The following is a 21,466-nucleotide window of genomic DNA, read 5'->3' on the forward strand; positions in this document are numbered from 1 at the left end:
TGCTGTTGAACCTGTCTAGAGAATTTTTACTCCAATAATTGTAGTTATCAGCTTGAGAATTTGTTTGGTTTCTTACTGTAATTTTTATCTTTGTTAACACTGTCATTTTCATATATCACTTTTATGATATTCTTTAGTTCTTTGTTCATGGTTTTAAAAAATCATTGGACATATTTAAGACAGTTGATTTAAAATCTTTGACTAACAATTGCAGTATCTGTTCTTCCTCAGGATTTCCTGTTTTAAATTCCTGTTTTCCTGTGAATGGGCTATATTTTTTATATTTTTGCTTTTTTGGTTTAAAACAATATGTTGAGTATTTTATTGTGATACTTCTGAAAGTCTAATTCTGTCATTTCTTAGAGTTTTCAAAATCAAGTTTCTTGCAGGCTGGAGCCATTCATTTGTGACTTATCCAAACCTTTTTTTTTTTTAAACAAAGTGGGTACTTCTTGTGTGTAGTCAGTTATTAAAATTTCTCTTCTGTTATCTGTACAGTCAGCTTGTAACCTAGCCAAGAGTTTGTTAAATGTCTGGCTCCCCAAAGGGAAATAAAGTAAAAACCAAACAAACAAATGTACTGCCTCTTTAAATCCCAGGGAAGCTGCTTCAGGCTGTGGAGACTGAAACAATGACTGCCAGACTTCGTGCTGGCTCCTCCGTGTTCAGTATCAACACTCAGAACACATAATCTTGAGTTACAAAAGACAGAGTTCTTATTGCCCACCCTGGCTCCAGCCAGCTGCAACCAGGAGTATGGCCTGCTGCCTTCATGGCTTCCTGCCACAAACATGAGAGATAAGAGATGGCAGCCAATACCTCATTGAAAGGCTAAAAGTCACTGAAATTGACTGACATTTGCCAGCTCCTCATCATTCTTTTCCCTGGATACTGCAAGTGTTCACTTGACTCCAGAGTTCCAAAACGTTTGATTCAGGCAGTTCCTACAAGTTCAATAATTATTTAGGTGGAGGGATGCACTTTTGGAGCTTCCTACTCTGTCATCATCTGTCTATATGAAGGCTCTTATTTTGCTTGGGTAGATGCCTGAAAGTGAAATGAGAGGCGTATGTTTAATTTTTAAGAAACTGCCAAACCTCTTTGCAAAGTACCATTTTACAATCTTACCAACAGTTTATGAGAGTTCAGTTGCTCTGCATCTTTACCAGTAATTGGTATGGTCAGGCTTTACAATTTTAGATTTTCTCGTGAGTATCTAGCCATGTCTCTTGGTTTTAACGTGCATTTTCCTAATGACTAATGATGTTCAGTGTCTTTTCATATGTCATCCATGTTTCTTTTTTGGTAATACAGCTGATCAATTTTTTGACCATCTTTACTTAGATTGTTTTTTTCTTAGTGTTGAATTTTGAAAGTTTGTTATATATTTTGAATGAAAGTCCTTTATCAGCTATATGATTTGGAAATGTATTCTCCCAATCTGTGGCTTAGTTTTTTCATGTTTAACAGTGTCTTTTGAAAATTATTATTATTGATCTCATATTAGTTATTAATAATTGGATTATCTCATTTACTCATCACAAAATAATAGTGGAACTATAATTACTCCCATGTTACAGGTGACGAAACTGAGACTCAGAAGAGTTCATCACTTGCCCAAGATCACAAATTAGTAAGTGGTGGAGCCAGAACTTGAAACCAGGGCCTTCTGAGTCCATGGATTGGGATCTGAACCCCAGTTCTAGACTAATACTCATGTTTGAGGTGCTAGGATGAACGACCCTTCTGGATAAATGTGCTTGACACCAGCACCTCTGCTGCTAGAAGAATGCATGTCTGCCATGCCTCTTTCCGTGGTCCTACTCTTTAATATCTCCTTTCCTTCAGACTGGTGGAAGAAGTGAAAGAGCTATGTGATGGTGTGGAATTAGAAAATGAAGACATTTACATGGCAACAACCTTCAAGGACTTCATCCAATTGTTAGTGAGAAAGCTGCGAGGGGATGACAAAGAGAGCGAGTGCATCATTGACTATGTGAGTTCTGGGCCCCTCTACATGGGCACGGCTCTGTAGACACCTCAGGCATTGACAGCTATGGATCCAAAATGACACATGGAGGAAACCTGGATGAATAGGAAGGCAGGACCCCCAAGAGCCCATCCTTCAGTGTCCCAAGCTCTCTCTGGCGGCTCTGGATAGCCTGAGGACACCAGGGCAGGAGGGGAAACTCAAAAGAAGAAATTTCTGTCTAAGACTCAGTGTATAGGACAAGTTCTGAGTTCCAAGACATGAAACAAGGATAATAGTAAGAAGCTTGTACAGAGAGCACTTCTCTCCTTCTTTCACCTTTTGTGGGTTTTTCAGGTTCATCTTCACTGTGCCTCCATCCTCTCCCAGATTATCCTGCCTTGACTGTGGTTCCTCTGAGTGGCCCTAGCCCCTACTTCTGGTATAACTGTCTGCTCCATTTGTCCCTTTAATTTGGTGATGGCAGTGGCTTCCTGCCGTTGCTGATCTCAGGGTTGACTCATGGCTTCTCAGCTCTTCCATCACCTGTGTAACCAATTCTCTGCATTAAATTATGTTTCTTGAAATGCTAGAACAAAAAGAAAGCAAGAGAAAGGGGAATTTGGATTATTTTCCCAATAAAGAAACCAAATGTTCCTATACATTCCACCTGTGTTATGGAAGAGTGATGAAGTAATTGCAAATCTGTTTCTTAAAGAAACTCTTGGAAATTATTGCCAGGTTATCTCGGCAAGCTACAAATTCCCATAGTAATTAGCTTTGGGGTAGTCCATTTGGTTGGTAGTTTGAAACAAAGGCTGATGAAGAAAGCACAGGTTGTCAGGATGGACTTCAGTTTGGCTTTGGGTTTGTGGAGAAATGACTGATGAACAGGCTTCAGGAAGGAGTCAGCATCACAGAGACTCCTGCATTCAGCATGGAGTTGCAGATCTGTAGAGAAATATGTGGGGGGGATGGTGTCAAGTGTGGCAGCTTACAAGGACCTGTCCACCTACTTTCTATATGTGAAGGTCAAGCAAACAGCCTGAGGTCACATAGCAGGTAAGTAGCAAGGCTGGGACTTTAGTTGAGGCAGTTTGGCCACAGAGTCTATGCTTCTCATTTCTTACCACTCAGATCCTCAGTCTTCCCCAACAGTAGATCCCTCAGGTGTGTGTGTGTGTGTGCACAAACATGTCAGTGGTTGTCCATCTAAGTGTTTCTTTCTTTTTTGGGGGGGGGGGAGGCAATCCAGCTTTTATTTCTAGCAATGCAAATTATTAACACTGTAGAAAATATGTCAATATTTTGATATAATGTTAAAAATGTGGCTGGTAGAAATACTTCAATCTGACCATCACTGGCAGAAAGAAATAATCTTGCATTTTCTTTTTTCTCCTTGTTGTTCAAGTACAGTTGTCTCCATGTTCCCTCTACCACTCACCCCCAATGCAGCCATCTCTACCTCCCACTCACCATCCTACCCCCCTTTGGCTTCGTTCATGTGTTCTTTATACATGTTCCTTGATGAACTTTCTGCCTTTACCCCCATTATCCCATCCCAACTCCCCTCTGGTTACTGTCAGTTCATTCTTTATTTCAGTGTCTCTGGTTATATTTTGCTTGCTTATTTGTTTTGTTGATTAGGTTCCACTTATAGGTGAGATCATATGGCATTAGTCTTTCACTGCCTGGCTTATTTCACTAAGCATAATGCTGTCCAGATGCATCCATGCTGTCAAGAAGAATAGGAACTCCTTTCTTTCTGCTGTACACAATTCCATGGTGTAAATGTACCAGAGTTGTTTGATCCATTCATTTACTGAAGGGCACTTAGATTGCCTCCAGCACTTGGCTACTGTAAATTGTGCTGCTATGAACATTGGAGTGCATAGGACCTTTTGAACTGGTGTTTCAGGATTCTTGGGCTACAATCCCAGCAGTGGAATTGCTGGGTCAAAAGGCAGTTCCATTTTTAGTTTTCTGAGGAAATTCCATACCCTTTTCCACAATGGCTGCACCTGTCTGCATTTCCACCAACAGTTCACTGGGAATCCCTTTTCTTCACAAGCTCTCCCGCATTTTTTGTTGGTTTGTTTATGATGGCCATTATGACCTGTGTGAACTGGCATCTCACTGTGGTTTTAATTTGCATCTCTCTGATAGCTAGTGATGCTGAGCATCCTCTCATGTGTCTCTGGGCCCTCTGTATGTCCTCCTTGGAGAAGTGTCTGCTCAGGTCCTTTGCCTATTTTTCCATTGTGTTGTTTGCCTTCCTGGAGTGGAGTTGTGTGAGTTCTTTATATATTTTGGAACTCAAACCCTTGTCTGTGATATCATTTGTAAATATATTTCCCCATATTGTTGGTTCCCTTTTCATTTTGCTGATGTTTTCTTTAGCCAAGCAGAAGCTTTTCGTTTTGATGAAGTCCCACTTGTTTATTCTTTCCTTGATATCAGTGTAAATATTGTTGTGTGGAATATGTGAGATTTCCCTGCCTATGTTCTCCTCTAGGATTTTCATGGTGTTGTGACTACATATTTAAGTCTTTTATCCATCTTGAGTTTATTTTTTTGTATGGTGTAAGTTGGTGGTTGAGTCCCTTTTTTTTTCATGTAGCTGTCCACATCTCCCAACACCATTTGTTGAAGAGGTTCTTTTTACTCCATTTTTTGCTTCTTCCCCCTTTGTTGAATATTAATTGACCACAGGGACTTGGGTTTATTTCTGGGCTCTCTATTCTGTTCCTTTGACCGATGTGTCTGTTCTCATGCCGGTACCAGACTGTCTTGATTACCATGGCCTTGTAATATAGTTGATATCAGGTATTGTGATCCTTCCTACTCTCTTCTTCTTTCTCAAGACTACTGTGGCTATCTGGGGTCATTTATTGTTCCATATAAATTTTGAAATGTTTGTTCTGTGTCTGAGAAATATACCATTGGTATTTCCTATGGATTGCATTGAATCTAAAAATTGCTTTGGGTAGTATGGACATTTTGGTGATGTTAATTCTTCCAATGTATAAACATAGTATATGCTTCCATGTATTTGTGTCTTCCTTAATTTCTTTAGTCAGTGTTGTGTAGTTTCCTGAGTGCAGATCTCTCACCTCCATGATTAGGTGTACTCCTAGGTACTTTATTTTTCTTGTTACTACATCAAGGGGGATTTTTTTTCCTGATTTCTGTTTCTGATATTTCATTGTTGGTGTACAAAAATGCCTTTGATTTCTGAATATTGACTTTCTGTCCTACTGTTTTGCCAGACTTGCTTATTAGGTCGAGAAGATTCTTTGTGGAGGCTATAGGATTTTCTATGTTCACTATCATGTCATCTGCAAACAGTGACAGTTTTACTTCCTCCTTTCCAATTTGGATGCCTTTTTTTTTCTTGCCTGACCACTGTAGCTCTATCACTTTCAGTACTATGTTGAATAGAAGTGATGAAAGCGAACATCCTTGTCTTGTTCCTGATCTTAGTGGGAAAACTTTTAGTTTTTGCTCATTGAGTATGATGTTGGCTGTAGGTTTCTTGTATATGGTCTTTATTATGTTGAGGTATGCTCCCTCTACTCCCATTTTGCTGAGCGTTTGTATCATAAATGGCTGCTGTACCTTATCAAATGCTTTTTTCACATCTGTTGATATGATCATGTGATTTTTGACTTTGCTTTTGTTTATGTGATGTATTACGTTTATTGATTTGTGAATATTGTACCATCCTTGCATCCCTGTGATGAATCCCACTCGATTATGGTGTATGATCTTTTTCATTTAATGATGGATGTGGATGGCCAATATTTTGTTGAGGAGTTTAGTGTCTGTGTTCATCAGCAATATTGACCTGTGGTTTCTTTTGTTGTTGTGTCTTTACATGGCTTTGGGATTAGTAGATGCTGGCTTCATAAAAAGGGTTTTGGAGTCTTTTCTCTTCTTGGATTTTTTGGAGTAGTCTGTGAAGGATGTGAGCTAGCCCTTTCTTAGGTGTTTCCTAAAATTCTCCCGTGAAACCGTCAGGTCCAGGGCTTTTGTGTGCTGGGAGTTTTTTGATTACTGCTTTGACTCAGTCAGCTGTTACTGGTCTATTCAGGCTTTCTGCTTCTTCTTCATTCAGTTTTGGAAGATTCTGTTTTTCTAGGTATTTGTCCATTTTGCCCAGGCTTTCAAATTTCTTAACATAATAGTTGTTCATAGTTATTTCTTACAATCCTTTGTATTTCTGGAGTATCAGTGGTAATCTTTCCTCTTTCACTTCTCATTTTGTTTATTTGGGACTTCTGTCTTTTTTTTCCATGATGAATGTGCTTAAAGGCTTGTAGATTTTGTTTATCTTTTCAAGGAACCTAATCTGGGATTTATTGACCCTTAGAATATGTCATTTAATTCTGCTCTGACCTTGGTTATTTCCTTCTTTGTACTCTCTCCAGGCGAGTTTTTTGTTGTTGTTGTTCCTCCAGTTGTTGTAGATGTAGGGTTAGATTGTTTATTTGAAATCTCTGTCATTTTTAGGCAGGCCTGTAGTGCTGTGAACTTCCCTCAATACTGCCTTCACTGTGTCCTATAAGGTTTGGACTTCTGTGAGTTCAATTTCATTTGTTTCCAGAAAGCTTTTGATTTCTCCCTTGGTCTCATTTTAAACCCATTCATTGTTCAATAGCGTGCTAACCAATATCCACTAATATGAGTATTTTTAAGTTTTTTCCTTGAGGTTGGTTTCTAGTTTCAGGCCCATGTGGTCCAAGAAATGCTTGATACAATTTCAGTTTTCTTGAATTTGTTGAAGCTTGTTTTGTGTCCTATCATGTGGTCTATCTTTGAAAATATTCCATGTGCATTTGAAAAGAATGTGTATTTTGCTTCTTTGGGATGAAAGGAGATATATATATATATATATATATATATATATAGTCAGTTAAATCCATTTTGATCTAAGCATTATTCAATGCTGCAATATCCTTGTTGATATTTTGTTTGGAAGATCTATCTATTTTTGACAGTGTGGTGTTAAAATCCCCTGGTATAAATGTGTTGCTGTCTATAGCTTTCTTGAAGTCCTCCAAGATTTTCCTTATATATTTCAGTGCTCCTATATTGGGTGCATACATGTTTACAATGTTTATGTGTTCTTGATAGATTCTTTACTTGAGGATTATGAAGTGTCTTTCTGGGTCTCTTTTTATGGCTTTTTTTTTTGAAGTCTATTTTTTCTGATATAAATATTGCTATCCTGGCTTTGTTTTCCTGTCCATTTGCTTGGAATGTTGTTCTCCAACCTTTCACTTTCAGCCTGTGCAGGTCTTTTGTTCTGACATGGGTGTTTTGTAGGCAACATATGTACTGGTCATGTTTTCTTATCCATTCAGCTACCCTATGGCTTTTGACTGGACCATTTAATCCATTTACATTTAAGGCTATTATTGATAGGTACTTATTCATAAAAATATGGAATGCTTCACAAATTTGCCTGTCATCCTTGTGCAGGGGCCATGATAATCTTCTCTGTATCATTCCAGTTTCACTATATGTGCTGCTGAAGCGAGCACCACCTAAGCGTTTCTTACGTCTCCATGAGGGTTTGTGCCACTCACTGATGCCCATTTGTGAAGAATCCACACTACAGCTAAAACCTGTGAAACGTTCCTTCCCAGGTGGAAAAGGCAGTGAACAAGCTGGTCCTCCAAATGCCCCACCAACTTTTCATTGGGGGCAAGTTTGTGGATGCTGAGGGTGCCAAGACCTATGACACTATCAACCCGACAGATGGAAGTGTGAGTGCATGCCCAGCACCCCGTTCTTTCCTCCCTGCTACTGCTACCCCATCCATGGTGTGTTCTCCCATCTACTCCCCTATATGACCTCTGGGGGTCCTGTCCCAGGGGACTTCTGCTTGGACACAAAAGGATTGCAGTCATTCTCCAGACCTCCTTACAGGAATGGCACAGTGGAGAGGTTGGTGGGGGTTGGGGACCAGAGGACTCTAAAGGGTCTTGAGCCGGCTCCATAGACCTGGAATAGAGTTAAAACCTCCCAGAGAAGACAAGAAGACCATACCCTCCTCCACACTTCAACAATTATTGCAGCGTGGGCCCCACCTTCCCAAATATTTGTACCCCAATATCAGGAAATTCTTCCTTCAATCCTGTGTTTGTCAAGATTCTTGATTATGACCCTCTTATGTCGTGACCCATGCACACATGTATTCTCACACATGTACATACCTGGAACAACAGAATATACTCTCACAGGTATATTCTGATCATTTTCTGGTCTGTCCCTTCTACAGCATCACTTCAGTTCCTGCAGAAAAGTGATAGCACACTCAAAATGGCTCATCTGATGGGAGTGTAAAGAAAGTTTTTCCCAAAGAGATGAACAAATTGTGGGTACATAGACAAGGGGTACAGTGCCCTTGGACAGGAACATGGAGCACTGCTGCCACCTCAAAACATACTTTGGGGGTCTTGGGCTGGAGCCTATAGGGGCAGGGCTGCCCAGCAGGTGCTATCTATACTGATCAGCAAGGAAGCACTGACCTCACCCCTCCTTCCCTTCTCTCCCAGCTGTGCCAAGTCTTGTGCTGTAGAGAATATTAGTACCCTCAGGGTGTGCTGTGCAGAGAGGCAACCTGTCCAGTCTCCTCCAATGTCTAGCCTATTCCACTTAAGAAAGAAAACTTCTGCTAAAACTTCTGCTGAAATGGGTCCATGCTTTTGGTTTGAAAACACTCAGACTTAGTCTGCAGCTCAAGTCTGATGCCCTGTTGGACTCAGTGCGAAAGTGAAGAGAAGGTCCCTGGTGTGTAGAAATACAAACAGACCTTTCTTAGGACCCATCTTGCTCTCGTTGTTGCTCCCTTCCAGTGCCCTTCCTCTGGCAGGCTTTCTTCTCTGGGCACACCAGGTGGCCGGGAGAGCAGGGAGGTGCTGTGTCTGTGTCCATGTCCACTGAGCCTAGGGAGGGCTTCAGAGCTCAACTCCTCCACAGGTTATCTGCCAGGTGTCCCTGGCACAGGCCAGCGATGTTGACAAGGCAGTGGCTGCTGCAAAAGATGCCTTTGAGAACGGATTGTGGAGGAAGATCAGCGCGCGGGACCGGGGCCAGCTCCTGTACAGGTGAGAGCCACACATCCACTTGTCAGCCACCACCACCTTCAGCTCAGGGTGAGGGTGGATGTTATGGTCCTGTCAAGAGGAGCTGGGGTCCTGGACAGGTCACTGAGGCCTGAAGCTCATAAAAGGCTACTCAGAGGAAGTGACTTGGGAGGCAAGAGGGATTTCACAGGTGGCCTTAGGGGAAAGGTATCCTGAGTAGAGGAGACAATGTGAGCAAAGATAATGAGGTACAAAGGTGAGGCAGTGCTTCAGATGGGAGCTACAAAATGGCAAAGCTAACAGCTGGTTCTGGGCAGACTCAGACAGCTGGTAAGGGCAGAGGTGGGGCTCCTTCTCACATTTGCCTGTTTTTTCTCTCCCTAAAGTCAGGTGTAAAGGGCTTTCTCTCCTTAATTCCAACCAGAGGTCTTAGGAAAGGACTTGGGATTTCTCTGGCTTGTGACCACAAGGTGGAAGTGAGGCCCAGAAGAGAGGAGCTGTTCCTCTAGAATTAGGTGGTTCAGGTGGGGGTGTAGCAATCACCCCAAGATAGTGGAATGATGTTTCCAGCAGAAGGGAGGGTGCTGGACAGATGAACTGAGCAGTATCTAAGAACCTGGTGATACAGTTCCAGGAACCTGGCTTTGATGCTCTGGGTTCTGGGAAGCTGTCTGGAATGCGGCCTGATGATAGTGTAGCCTGAGCATGCTTGTCATCTGGTGGGAGAGACCCCACCTTGGCCACACAGTCAGAATATCTTTTGTTTCTATTCCAGAGGTAAAACATGCCCCAGCAGTCCTCCAAGCAGGAAGCCAAAGAGAGAGGCCTATATGGCTTGCAAAATGGAATAGAGATGGTGGGGTTTAGGACAGGTGAAGGATATGGAGGTTCTCACCCAGCCTGTCTTAACTTTAGTTTCTAGGATTCTTGGAGAACCTATCCATTTTAGGAGGCCATGGGCTAGTGACCTAGAGCCTCTGAAGGTCAGTCAGAGCTGTGAAACGTGCATACATAGGCTGCAGGCCCTGGAATAGGGACCTTTGTGGTGAATGGCGTTGGCCCAGAAGAAAGTGTCCTTCCCTTGAGATACTCTCCTGCCATCTGGTGGTACATGTAATAACCCCGTTAACAACAAAGACAGTGAGGAGGTGTTTCCATGCACAGCTTTAAGTGGAGACTCCAGCTGGGTAGACAGACATCTCAATGCCTGAAATCTAGTGACCTGCTCCCTGTTCCATCAGCCTCCCCATGCCCAGGGAAGAGGCATACCCATTGCTGCCCTGGAAGGGGGCAGGAGAGAATTCCCCAGAGAAGTGGCTGCAGAACACCCTTGGTTCAGTGAGGGAAGTAGGACCACCATGGGTATGATGGAATATGAAAGGCATTATAGGAATAAGACATGATGCTAGAAATTTTAGAAGCTGGAAAGATAGATCCAGGAAGGAGAGTTAGAGAAAGCTACCAGCCAGCCCTCCGGCACTCCAGGGAGACAACATAGAACCTCCCTGGCAACCTAGGGGCTGTCTTTGGCTCATTTGTAATGTAGATTTGTATCTTTGGCTCACCTATCCTTGTAGCTGATAGAACCCTAATCCTTGAAATACACAACATGGTGTTTTCAATAATTGGCCTATAATTTTTCTCAAAAAGTGATTTACCCATAGAGTGACCTGGGCACTGTTTCTGAGGTGACAGTGTGGCTCTGCGGCTAATTCATCGTGCTTATTCAGTCCACAGTTTCACTCACCAATCTTGCATGGCATGCAGCCCATGTGCCTAGTGAGAGGCAGGAGGCCAGATGCTGTCCCTGCCCTCATGGGTGAGGCAATAGTACTGAAATACTCATCTAAGTGAATGTCAGTGGAAGTTGGGAGGTTTGAAAAGAAGCAAGGGTGCTATCAGGGCACTTCAGGGAGACAGGATTGATTGCTTTGGGGTGGGTAGGGTTAGGGTCAGCTTCCTAGAGGGTCTGAAAGAGGTGCAGAAAGTTGAGGGAGGAAACTGGAGTACAGGAAGAGCAGTGTGGGCCCATGTCATGCCACATGGCTCCCAAATTCACAGCCAAGTGGGTGCCACAGCCCTAGGAGGAATTAGGCAGGTCCTTGAGGCTAGTTGCTCAGGCACAGGGTAGGGGCTGCATCCTGGGTGCTATGGACAGCCATTGGGAGAACTAGAGGTGTAGGCAGGAAGACTGAAAAAGACCTGAGGGTATTAGGGCCTTGCCAGTGGCTGTATGCAGAAAGGAACAGAATGGGAAGAGGTCAGTAGGCTTTGATCCCACACTTGCCTTTGGGCTCAACCTTCTCCATGTGCAAGATTGAGGGCGGCTCTGGATCGGTGGTCCCTACCTTTGCCAGTTCACCCTGCCTGCTGAGCGCATATGACCCTTACATCAGGAAGGGGGGCACTATTCTAATTCCTAGGTTGACCACAGCAGCATGCCCACCAGAATCATAGGAGAACAACCAGACATAAGAGTGCTCGGACTCCCGGAGGGTTGTGTAGACATGCCTTCCTTCACATCCCTCCTGTCATCCCACTGTCTGTCCCTGGAGACACCAGCCTTGGGAGCAGTTTCCATTGGATTAGCTGGTGCTGGAAGCTAGATAGGCCTTCCCCTGGTAGAGGCCATCTGGAGACAGAGAGGTTAGCCTCCTGGGATGGTGACTTCCTTGTTGGAGGCAGGCAGACTCCTCTGCAGGGTCATGTGTGGGGGTTATGATAACATAGTCAGTTCACCACGATTTGACGAAGGAAGAAAGGGGGAGAGGGGTAGAGAGCAGAGCAGAGGGCATCATTCTCACTCACCCAGTGAAGTAAATGTTACTGTTCCATCTCATAGATGAGGAAACTGAGGTCAGCGCACCTGACTGTGCAGGGCAGGGCTCTTGACTCCTTGAAGAAGGGCCCTGAAAAAGCAGGCCAGGCCTGAACCCATCTTCCTTCCTTCCTCCATGCCTTGGCCAGGTTGGCAGATCTCATGGAAGAGCATCAGGAAGAGCTGGCCACCATTGAGGCTCTGGATGCAGGTGCTGTCTACACACTGGCCCTGAAGACCCATGTGGGCATGTCCATCCAGACCTTCCGCTACTTTGCTGGCTGGTGTGACAAGATCCAGGTGGGCACTAGGCTCCCACCCGCTGCATGAGAGCTCACACAGGCAGGCCAGGCCCGGCAGGCAGTTCCGAGGGCTCTACATTACTCTGAACGCTGTGTAACATGGCCGTGGGCCTCCTGTGTCTCTGTCAAGTCTGGGCTTCATGCTTCCTCTTTTCTCCCCAGGACTGAGGGAGGTGGGCTACCACAACTCAGTGTTTAAGGCAACACCATCAGTAGTTCCCAGTCCTACAAGTGGAAAGTCCAGGTGGGCTCCTCTGGGCTCTGCGACAGGGTCTCACAAGCTCAATGTCAAGGTGTGGGGGCTGGGCCTTATCCTGAAGCTCAGGAAAAACCTGCTTGCAGGCCCATTCAGGTGTTGGTGAGTTTGGTTACTGCAGTGGCAGGACTGAGGGCCTGGGTCCTTGCTGACTGCTGACCAGGGCTGCTCTCAGCTCCTGCAAGACTCTTTCTGGTCCTTACCCAAGCCCTTCATTCCCCCAGTCCCTCTGACTCTCATCTGCCGCTAATTGGAGAAAACTGTCTGCTTTTACGGGGGCTGCGATTATTATGCTAGGCCCACCTACATATCTCCCCATCCTAATCATCACAGAAGGGGTAGTTAGTGGTCTCCTAGGTCACAGGTATCAGGGCATCACCTTCTAGGCTATTATCAGAAGTTTGCCTGCTGCAGGCAGTGATGGATCATCTCTCTCTTCCCCAGGGAGACAGACCCATGACTGCAGAGCTCACCGTGCCTCTGTCAGGTCTGGGCTCTGCGCCTCCTGTCTGTTTCAGCGGGACTGGGTTCAGTCAATGATGAAGGTGGGCTGCCTGCCTTACCCATATCTGAACTCAGATGTCCCCATTATATATAATAAGTTGGGAGGTTTGGGTCCCCTACTCAAAGGATCACTGGGACACTGATACCGTCTTCTGTTTGTGTATTTATTGAACATCCACTTATTTGCCAACTACTATGTGCCAGACATTTCAGGAGCTAGAGGTACAACAATGCTCAAAACTGATGAAAATGCCCATTCTCAGGATAAAAACAACTTCTACTTCCACAGTACCTGTTCTTTGCCAGGCACTATTTTAACTACTTTACAAATATAAATCCTATGTAATCCACAAAATAACACTATATCAGTCAGCATTACAGTGGGAAATGCCCACCAAACTTACCTACTCCCTGACTGCTGTGGCTCAGTGGGTTGGGCCATCCTGCAAACTGAAAGGTCACCAGGTCACTGGTTCAATTCCTGGTCAGGGAACATGCCCAGGTTGTGGGCCATGTCCCTGGTTGGGGATGTGTACGAGAGGCAACCTATCAATGTTTCTCACCCTCTCTTTCTCCCTCCCTTCTCCTCTCTCTAAAAAATAAATACATAAAATCTTCAAAAAATTTTATCTGAAAAGAGTATACTAATCAATGTGCTTAAAAATGAAGGACTCTTACACAACCCCAAGGAATAGAGAAACTGATGGAGAAGAGGCAAGAGCAGAGACAGGTGCTCAGTGGGAAAAAGAGAGAGAGAGAGAGAGAGAGAGAGAGAGAGAGAGAGAGAGAGAGAGAGGGAGAGGGAGGGAGAGAGAGAGAGAGGGAGAAAGTGTCCAGTCAGCATAGGCAAAACTAGGGACAGGGGAAGTGATTGAAACCCAGCACCGAGAGGCCTTGTTTCGCCATTAGATGGCCCAATGGCCCAGGGAGAGTGGGCTGTGGATGTAGGAAAACCCCTCCTTTAGCCCACAGGGAGAGGTGAGGCTGGAGGGAGGCAGCATAGACTCCAGGGGAGGGGTTCCCCAGACCAGGCCAAACAGCTTAAGCTATGGGGAGAAGAGAAGAATGCCTACCTGGTGCCGAGAAAGACAAAAGACCAGCCTCTCCTGATGTTCAGAAAATATTAGAAACTTTGTGAGCCCACCTCACCGCTTCTCTTAGTGTCCTCCAGTGGCTCCCAGTGCACCTAAAGTGAGATCAGACCGCTGACTTTGGCCTGGTGCCCTTGAGTCTGTCCCCTCACTCATCGGCCACGTCGGCCTCCTCATGGACCCTGGACCCTCTACACTCATGCTGCACTCTGGGGATTTGCACCAACCCCTTCCCCAGCCTCTAGTCCCCGGTCATTTAGATGTCACTTGTGTGGCAGCCTTTTCCCCCAGACTAGTGCCCCAAGGTAGCCTACTCTGTAGTCTGCAATCTTATTTTGTTTTCTGGATGACACACATCATGCAAACTGAGGCTGCTGCACCCCCAGGGCACACATAGGGCATTCCCAAAATGTCTGCCAACAGAGGAGGGAATGGTTCCAACCAGTGGGCACCAACTGGCTGCCCTGGCCAGTGCCCCATTGACCTCGGGAGTGAGGCCACAGCCACCTCACCCCACCCTCAGCTACACACTGGCTCAAGACAGAACCCTGGGACAGACAGGAGTCACCCCATTGCAGTTCCCAACAAAGCGGAGCACAGCAGGGCCGTGGCTGGGAGGTGGAGGCCTCAGCACTGGGGGAGCCAAAGCCATGGGGTCCCACTAAGACAGGCCACCAGGAATAGATGAGGCACAGAGGCTAGTGAAAAAGCCTTCTAATGGCAGCTTAGCCAAGGATGTATTCATCTTGTCCTTGTGTCCTACACGCCCCTTGGCCTTGGCCCCGTGCAAGGGCCTGCCCTGTGGACCTCCAGTCCCAGGGGCCACAACCTTTCCCCTGTATTGACACATGCAGAGGTTTACTGGAGCCACCATAACAAAGAATTGGGAGGCTCCTCAAACAACACATACTTGTTTTCTTAGCATTTTGGGGGTGGAAGTCCCAGATCAAGGTATCTTTGCCAGGGTTGGGTCTTTCTAAGGCCATGAGGGAGAAACTGCTCCAGCCTACTCCCCTAGCTTCTGGTGATTCTCTGGCAATGTTTGGTGTTGTGCAACTCTGTCTGCATGTTCACATGCAGTTCTCCCTCTGCATGCCTGTCCTTTCACACAGCATGCTCTTCACAAGGACAGCAGTCCTACTGAGTTAGGCATCCACCCTACTTCAGTAAGGCCTAATCTTAACTCATTACACTTGCCATGGCCTTATTTCCAAATGAGGTGTCATTCTGAGGTTCTGGAATTAGGACTTCAGCATATGGATTTTGGAGGGCACAATTCAGCCCATGACAGTGGGACTTATTTCTCTGACATCTTTTGTGTTTTGAAAACCTCACAACCCAGCCCTCTCTCTCACTGGTGACCTCACCACTTTCCTGGGAATACTCACTCTGGTCCCTCTCCCTGTCTTGTCCCTTCGAGTTTGCTGGGTGTATATGGTGTGGGAAAGTGGCTCTTGTAACCACTCAGTGTGCCCCCGTCACTCACAGGATGTGAGCCCCATCACTCACAGGACGGGGTGGGGGCCCCAAGCCAACCTCTGTGCCTGCTCAGTGCCCCCCTTGCTCTTACTGTGCTGGCCCCCACACCCTGTGGCTTCTCACCACCCACTCCCACTGCCTGAGTTCAGCTCAGCAGTCATCCTTTTGGAAGTGTTCTCTGATGGTGATGGTGGTCATGGATATGATGACGGTGATGATGAAAACAGTCTCGTAGTCAGTGTGGGGCTCCTGTGTGCACTAGCTCCTGCAGAGGAAAGGGAAAGGCAGGGGCACACGTGTCATCTTCAGGTTCCCTGGGACTGTGGGGTGGCGTCCCCTCCATGGAGACACTGCCCAGCCAGAGGCTTTCTTCACTACTGAGAGGTGGTGCAGCACTGGGTGCCATGTCTTAATTCCAGGCAGGCAAATCTTATCAGTTCTTCCAGGATGACTGTTTCTCTTCTTCACAGGACTGAGCCCTGACCTCACACGTGGGAAAACTCTCTCCCACATCTCTGGCCTACTTGTGTGACCCTGGGCCCTACCACACATCCCCCCAGCCTGCCATGTCACCTGGAGCCCTCTCCCAGTCCCTGCTAGCTGCCAGGTTCTTACCCATGCTTGTCTGCTATCACCAACCCCATTGCCTGGTGCCACACCCTACCAAACTGCACCCCTAGACTGGTGTCATAGCTCCCATCAGAAACTGCCCAGTGTCCCGTACCATCATGCCCTGGGAAGAAGGGCTCCTGTCAGACTGGATACACTTGCTCCATCTAGGCCTAGGAAGGCAGGCAGGAGCTGCCTTCAGCAGGACCTTTGGTGCCGTATCAAGAAGTTTGGCTCTGGAGAAGATAGCAGGCCTGGATGAGAGGAGGCCGCTAGTAGATCCACTGTGGGTACCCCAGCTGAGTGGAGAGATGAAGGCCTTCTTCTTTTGTATGGCAGGGTCTGTGGCATTATTATCCCCTGGAACTATCCCCTGATGATGCTCTCCTGGAAGACGGCTGCCTGCCTGGCTGCTGGGAACACAGTGGTGATCAAGCCTACCCAGGTGGGTATAGGCAGGGCCCATGGGCTGTAGAGGTTATGGGGAAGCACCATGTAAGGGAGGAGCCAGATGGCCCATGAGCCCCTTTACCGACACTGGTCCTGGTTTCTTCTCAAGGGAGAAAGGGTACTGCTGATGAGAGTCAGCCTGCCGTGAGCCCCACTCACAGTGGCAGAGGCAGTGTGCAGCAGGGCCAGTGCCAGCCATAAGCAGGTTCTATGTGCTTTCCACCGTGGGGTGGCTGCATCAGGGTAACTGTGCTGTTTGCAGCTGCCTGGTGAGCGGAGTCAGGGATTTTTCCACAGCCCCAGAATTTGGGATTCTGGAGAGCCAGAAGCCTTGCTTGCTGCCCCTTGCCGTGGCCCCATGCTCTGACACACCCTACAGTGGTCTATTAGTAAAGCTGGTGCCATTGTCTCCCATTTGGCTTCAGAGGCTAAAGTTCTGGAGGGAAATGGGGTGAGCAGTGGGATTTGGGCATTTGCCACCGCAGCCCCTTACAGAGGAGACAGAGGTGGGACATCAGGGGCTAATCATACGGGCCAGCAGGGCATGGACAAGGTCCTCCAGGGGTGAAAACACCCTCTCTTCCATGAACCTCTGCTTCTTCATCTGTGCATTGACAACAAGAGCTCCTTCCCTGCCTGCCTCCAGAGGGGAGTTAGGAACTGATGTGAGATCCTCCGGCATATGACTCTCAACAGTGCACCCAGGAGGTCTCCCACTGCCCCAGCTTCTTTGGGGCAATTTGCCCCCCGCGCCCCCCGACAAATAATAATGATAGCCAGCATATATAGTATTATAGTGCCTGGAGTTAGGCACTCCTTGAGCATTTTAACATATATAACACATACATAGTAATTTATATACATTTGCTTATTTAAGCATCAAAACAACCCCTGAGATGACCCTTAACCTTCCCCTTTTCATGTGGGGGGCTGCTGTCCCTAGAAGACCCCCGCTAGCCCATTGTCCTTGGAAACACAAAGACCCTACTCCCAGGGCCAACACCCCACAGATTTGGCCCCTCAGCCTGAGGCCTGGTTGTATGTGGAGCACAAAACCTTACCTTGACTAGGACAGTTAGCTCAACCAGAAATTGATTCCCTTCTTCTGCAGAGGAGGGTTAACTGCTGGCTAGTCAAGGGCAGGGCACTATCTCCAGCCATGGAGTGGTCATCAGAATCTCAACTGGACCCTGAAACACCAAGCCCTCCCTGGGCTGAGGTGCTGCCAGGACCCAGCAGCAGGTGAGCTGCTAAGGCAGCATCACAGTGAGAGAAGGAGGCTAGTTTTTCTGAGGGGGCAGGGAGAGGGTATGCCCTGCAGCCTTCTGAGAGTGATGCCCTGCTGCACAGTCCTCAGACTCTGCACTCCCTGAGGGATCAGTGTAAACAATGACACAAGCAGGCAGGGGCCCAGGCCTGGCAGAGGGGCTGGAACCCTATCAGAAGGTGCTGGAAAGGCACCTAAGTTTAGCAGGCCCTGTTCCCTGGCAAGCTGGCTGGGTTGCTGATACCCACTACGGTGAGGCATGAACATGCCTTCCCCCATGGGTCTTCCTGCCACAGTTGTCCCTCCCTGATTGCTGCCTAGGCTCCTGAGAGAGAATGACAGAGCTCCACTTCCCAATCCCTCCTGACCCAGTCTTCTCTCCTGCCTCCTTAGGTGACCCCACTCACAGCCTTGAAGTTTGCAGAGCTGACCTTGAAGGCTGGCATTCCTAAGGGCGTGATCAACATCCTCCCAGGATCTGGTAAGGGCTATAAATGGGGGGAGCCAGGGCTCCAGGAGCTGGAGATGCAGTTAGTCAGAACAAGGACCACTACATGATGTGCCCTGGCAGGCAGAGCAACCCAGTGCAGAGCCAGTGGGATAGGGAGAGGTGACCCTGTAGCCTCATTGAAAAGGAAATCTGAGGGTGAATAGGAATTCACCACATCTGGGGGCAGGGCATAGGCAGGGCTTGGGGTGAAGTGAGAAGGTCATGGGGTAAGGGGCATGTCAGGTTCCAAGCATTCCAAATAGATGGGGCAAATAGGCAGGGCAGCAAATGCCTGGGTTCTGCACACCAGGCCCCCACCCTCACCCCACAGCCAGTCTCTCCATGCCTGGGACCCTCCTGGCCAGGCTACATCCCCAAGGAAGGCCTTTTGGAGTTTGTGATGCCTGGGCATCACTGCCCCCACAGCCAGGCCAGGCAATCCTCAGGTCTCTGCTGGAGACGTGGGAGAGCTGGATGCCTGGGTGCCCGCACCGTTGGTGTCTACCTTGATGGATCAAAAGCCACATGTAGATGGTATGAGTTTGTTTGGGCTGTTGTAACAAGGTACCACAGACTGGGGGGCTTAAACAACAGACTTTTTTTCTGACAGTTCTGGAGGCCATAAGTCCAAGATCTAAGTGTGAGTAGGGTTGGTTCCTTCCGAGGCTTCTCTCTTGGTTTTCAGATGGCCATCTTCTCCCTGTGTCTTCACAGGACCTTCCCTCTGTGTGTGTCTGTCCAAGTTGCTCTTCTTATACAACACCAGTCAGATTGGACTAGGGATAATAACCCTTGGTTAATTACCTCATTTGACCTTTATTACCTTTTTAAAAACCCTGTCTCTAAATACAGTCACATGTGACTGGGGCTCAGGGCTTCGACCTATGTGTCTGATGGTGGGGCAAAGGTATAATGGCCACCATAGTGAGAAGGTATCTTCACACTGAAAGATGAAGCGGGCCACTCCATAGACTAACAGAATTTACCGTAGGGTAATTCACTTCATGGGAAGATAGGATCAGAGCAGAAGAGATGACCCAGCAACTCTGTACAGATTATTCTCCTCTAACAGACCCCTGTTACTGTAATTGTTTAATAGTATGACTCAGGCACTAAAGACTGACAGGACAAAGGGAAAAGACCACCTCCAGTGGTTTTGTGATAGATGATTGTTTATAATTGGTACTATTGTTACCACTTTGATATTTATCTCGGTTGTCATGCCATTATGGCTGCTACTAACAAAAATATTTATGGCTACATTCTAAGGAAAACAGATCATCATCATCTAGAAAGCCCTGATAGGCTTCCTAAGGAGAGTGAGGTTGGTCAAGGTCACAACATGAAACTCAAAAATGAAATGAAATCCAGGACACAGATATGGAGTTGGTTTTGTTCACATCTACATCTATAAATATGGATTTCGGGGGAATACAATTATGCCCTTAACAGGGAGCAAGAGCCAATGAGCCCCAGGAACTGATGGCATTAAGCACACAGGGCACAGCCCAGAACTCTAGCCTCGGGTGGACATATGACGGGTGACAGGGTTCATCCCTCCCTACTCCGGCCCCTCAGATGCCTCCCTGACTCTCTCACCACCCCCACCCTTTGCCTACTCCCATCCACAGGCCCACTGGTTGGCCAGAGACTCTCAGACCATCCTGATGTGCGGAAGATTGGGTTCACAGGCTCCACGGAGGTGGGAAAGCATATCATGAAAAGGTAGGTGGTTGGGGTGTGGTGGTGAAGCTACCACTGCCACTCTGGACCTAGAGAGTTCTGTGTGTGAGCTGGATCCTGCTCCTCAAGCGTCCATGTGCACAGCGGTTCCCGGAGGCCAGGTTAAGGCAGGTTTTGATCCCAAGTGCATGACAATGCTTGGTCTGGCCAGTGGTGGCTGCTCTGTGGAGCTCACTTGGGTCAGTGAGGTGCAAGACCTGCGTGTGGCTGCTGAGCACCTGGAATATACAGCTGCTCTGAACTGAGACGTTCTGGGGACTGTAAAAGACACCAGGTTTTCAAAACTTAGCACACAAAGTAAAGTACCTGATTAATAAGTTAACATCAATTACAAGTTGAAATGATTTTTATTATTTGGATTAAATAAGTGTACTGTAATTAATTTCACCAGTTTCACTTTAATCTTTCTTTTAATGTGACTACTAAAAAAAAGTTTGCCACTACATAAGTGGCTAGTATTTGAGGTTTCCGTTCTTTTGTAGTAGATGGCAGTGATCTAGGACATCATCAAATCTCTTATTCCTTGGACGTTGGCCTTAAACTGGCAGGGTTGTATTTTGGGCCCTGTCACTGATTCACAATACGACTTGGCCAACCCCTGTCCCTTCCAGGCCTCGGTTTCCCTACTGGTTCAGTGAAGGTGTTTTATAGGCTCAGTGATTTTGGACTATGCAGCAGATGGGCTTGGAGTGGTACCCATGGCCAGATCCCAGGGCAGCAGCTCGTAACCCTGGCTGCCCCAAGACAATCACTGGATAGCTAAACCCCACGTCACTGAAACTGAATTCCTGGAGTGGGTTTTGAATATCTGCACTTTGATGGGTATACATAGATAGTAGTTGAGGGTTCTTCTGAGCCCACTGACTTTTAGGATCTCTAAGGACACGTGACCACCCATTTCTGTCTCTGCATCAAGAGTCACCTATGTGAGGAGTCCAGCTGCATCATGACAATCTATGGGGAGAAAAGCTTCTCTTTTATTAAAACAATGTCTCCTTGTTATAGTTCCTAATGCAGAACAATGCTCTCTCTCTCTCTGGGACAGTCCTGCAGCCCCTGTCCCCACAAATTCACCGGCCTCTCTGTGCCCCACAAGATGGGGTTCATGCCCCTCAGGCTTGCACATGCCTTCTGTGAGCTAGACTCGGCTGTGTCCCCATTCTCTAATGGGTAACATGCTTGTGTGAATCACAATGGCCTGATGTAACATCGACTTTCAGGCCAGGAGCCATGGCCAGTGTAGCTGGTGGATCATGTTTTCAGGTCAGTAGAGGCTGATGTCACAGCCTGTGAGTGCACCAGTTCAGGCTTGTCTGATTCATCTTCTAAAATAAAACAAAGTCACAACTATCAACAACTGAACCTAGAAAACAAAAACATAAACAAAAACAAAC

General features: G+C 46.9%; 2 protein-coding genes and 1 non-coding gene across 3 annotated transcripts; 2 read left to right on the top strand and 1 right to left on the bottom strand.

Annotated features, from left to right (window-relative positions):
• Window positions 1-353: 353 nt before the first annotated feature.
• LOC114506496 (cytosolic 10-formyltetrahydrofolate dehydrogenase-like) lies at window positions 354-12,224 on the top strand. The gene is made up of 5 exons (XM_028524260.2): window positions 354-798; window positions 1,849-1,996; window positions 7,621-7,740; window positions 8,957-9,084; window positions 12,031-12,224. The coding sequence occupies exons 1-5, from the start codon at window positions 773-775 to the stop codon at window positions 12,209-12,211; spliced, it is 603 nt and encodes a 200-aa protein (XP_028380061.2). The 5' UTR covers window positions 354-772; the 3' UTR covers window positions 12,212-12,224.
• Window positions 7,409-7,515, bottom strand: LOC114507106. The gene has a single exon (XR_003685384.1). It is a non-coding gene; the product is annotated as a U6 spliceosomal RNA (small nuclear RNA).
• Window positions 12,225-16,325: 4,101 nt separating the features above from the next.
• On the top strand, window positions 16,326-20,360 carry LOC118496741 (cytosolic 10-formyltetrahydrofolate dehydrogenase-like). Its single transcript, XM_036009367.1, has 3 exons — window positions 16,326-16,567; window positions 18,233-18,320; window positions 19,961-20,360. The coding sequence occupies exons 1-3, from the start codon at window positions 16,499-16,501 to the stop codon at window positions 20,056-20,058; spliced, it is 255 nt and encodes an 84-aa protein (XP_035865260.1). The 5' UTR covers window positions 16,326-16,498; the 3' UTR covers window positions 20,059-20,360.
• The last annotated feature ends 1,106 nt before the right edge of the window (window positions 20,361-21,466 follow it).

The sequence above is a fragment of the Phyllostomus discolor genome, chromosome 9 (assembly GCF_004126475.2).
Source record: "Phyllostomus discolor isolate MPI-MPIP mPhyDis1 chromosome 9, mPhyDis1.pri.v3, whole genome shotgun sequence".
NCBI classification, from domain to species: Eukaryota; Metazoa; Chordata; class Mammalia; order Chiroptera; family Phyllostomidae; genus Phyllostomus; species Phyllostomus discolor.

What these genes read in the sequence shown, in the direction of transcription:
- LOC114506496 (XM_028524260.2), top strand. Translation starts at nt 773, where the DNA reads ATGGCTTCCTGCCACAAACATGAGAG. An exon ending in TCAACCCGACAGATGGAAGT is followed by an intron (nt 7,741 to 8,956) that starts GTGAGTGCATGC and finishes ACTCCTCCACAG; the next exon opens with GTTATCTGCCAGGTGTCCCT. An exon ending in CGGGGCCAGCTCCTGTACAG is followed by an intron (nt 9,085 to 12,030) that starts GTGAGAGCCACA and finishes TGCCTTGGCCAG; the next exon opens with GTTGGCAGATCTCATGGAAG.
- LOC118496741 (XM_036009367.1), top strand. Translation starts at nt 16,499, where the DNA reads ATGATGCTCTCCTGGAAGACGGCTGCCTGCCTGGCTGCTGGGAACACA. An exon ending in TGGTGATCAAGCCTACCCAG is followed by an intron (nt 16,568 to 18,232) that starts GTGGGTATAGGC and finishes CTGCCTCCTTAG; the next exon opens with GTGACCCCACTCACAGCCTT. An exon ending in CAACATCCTCCCAGGATCTG is followed by an intron (nt 18,321 to 19,960) that starts GTAAGGGCTATA and finishes TCCCATCCACAG; the next exon opens with GCCCACTGGTTGGCCAGAGA.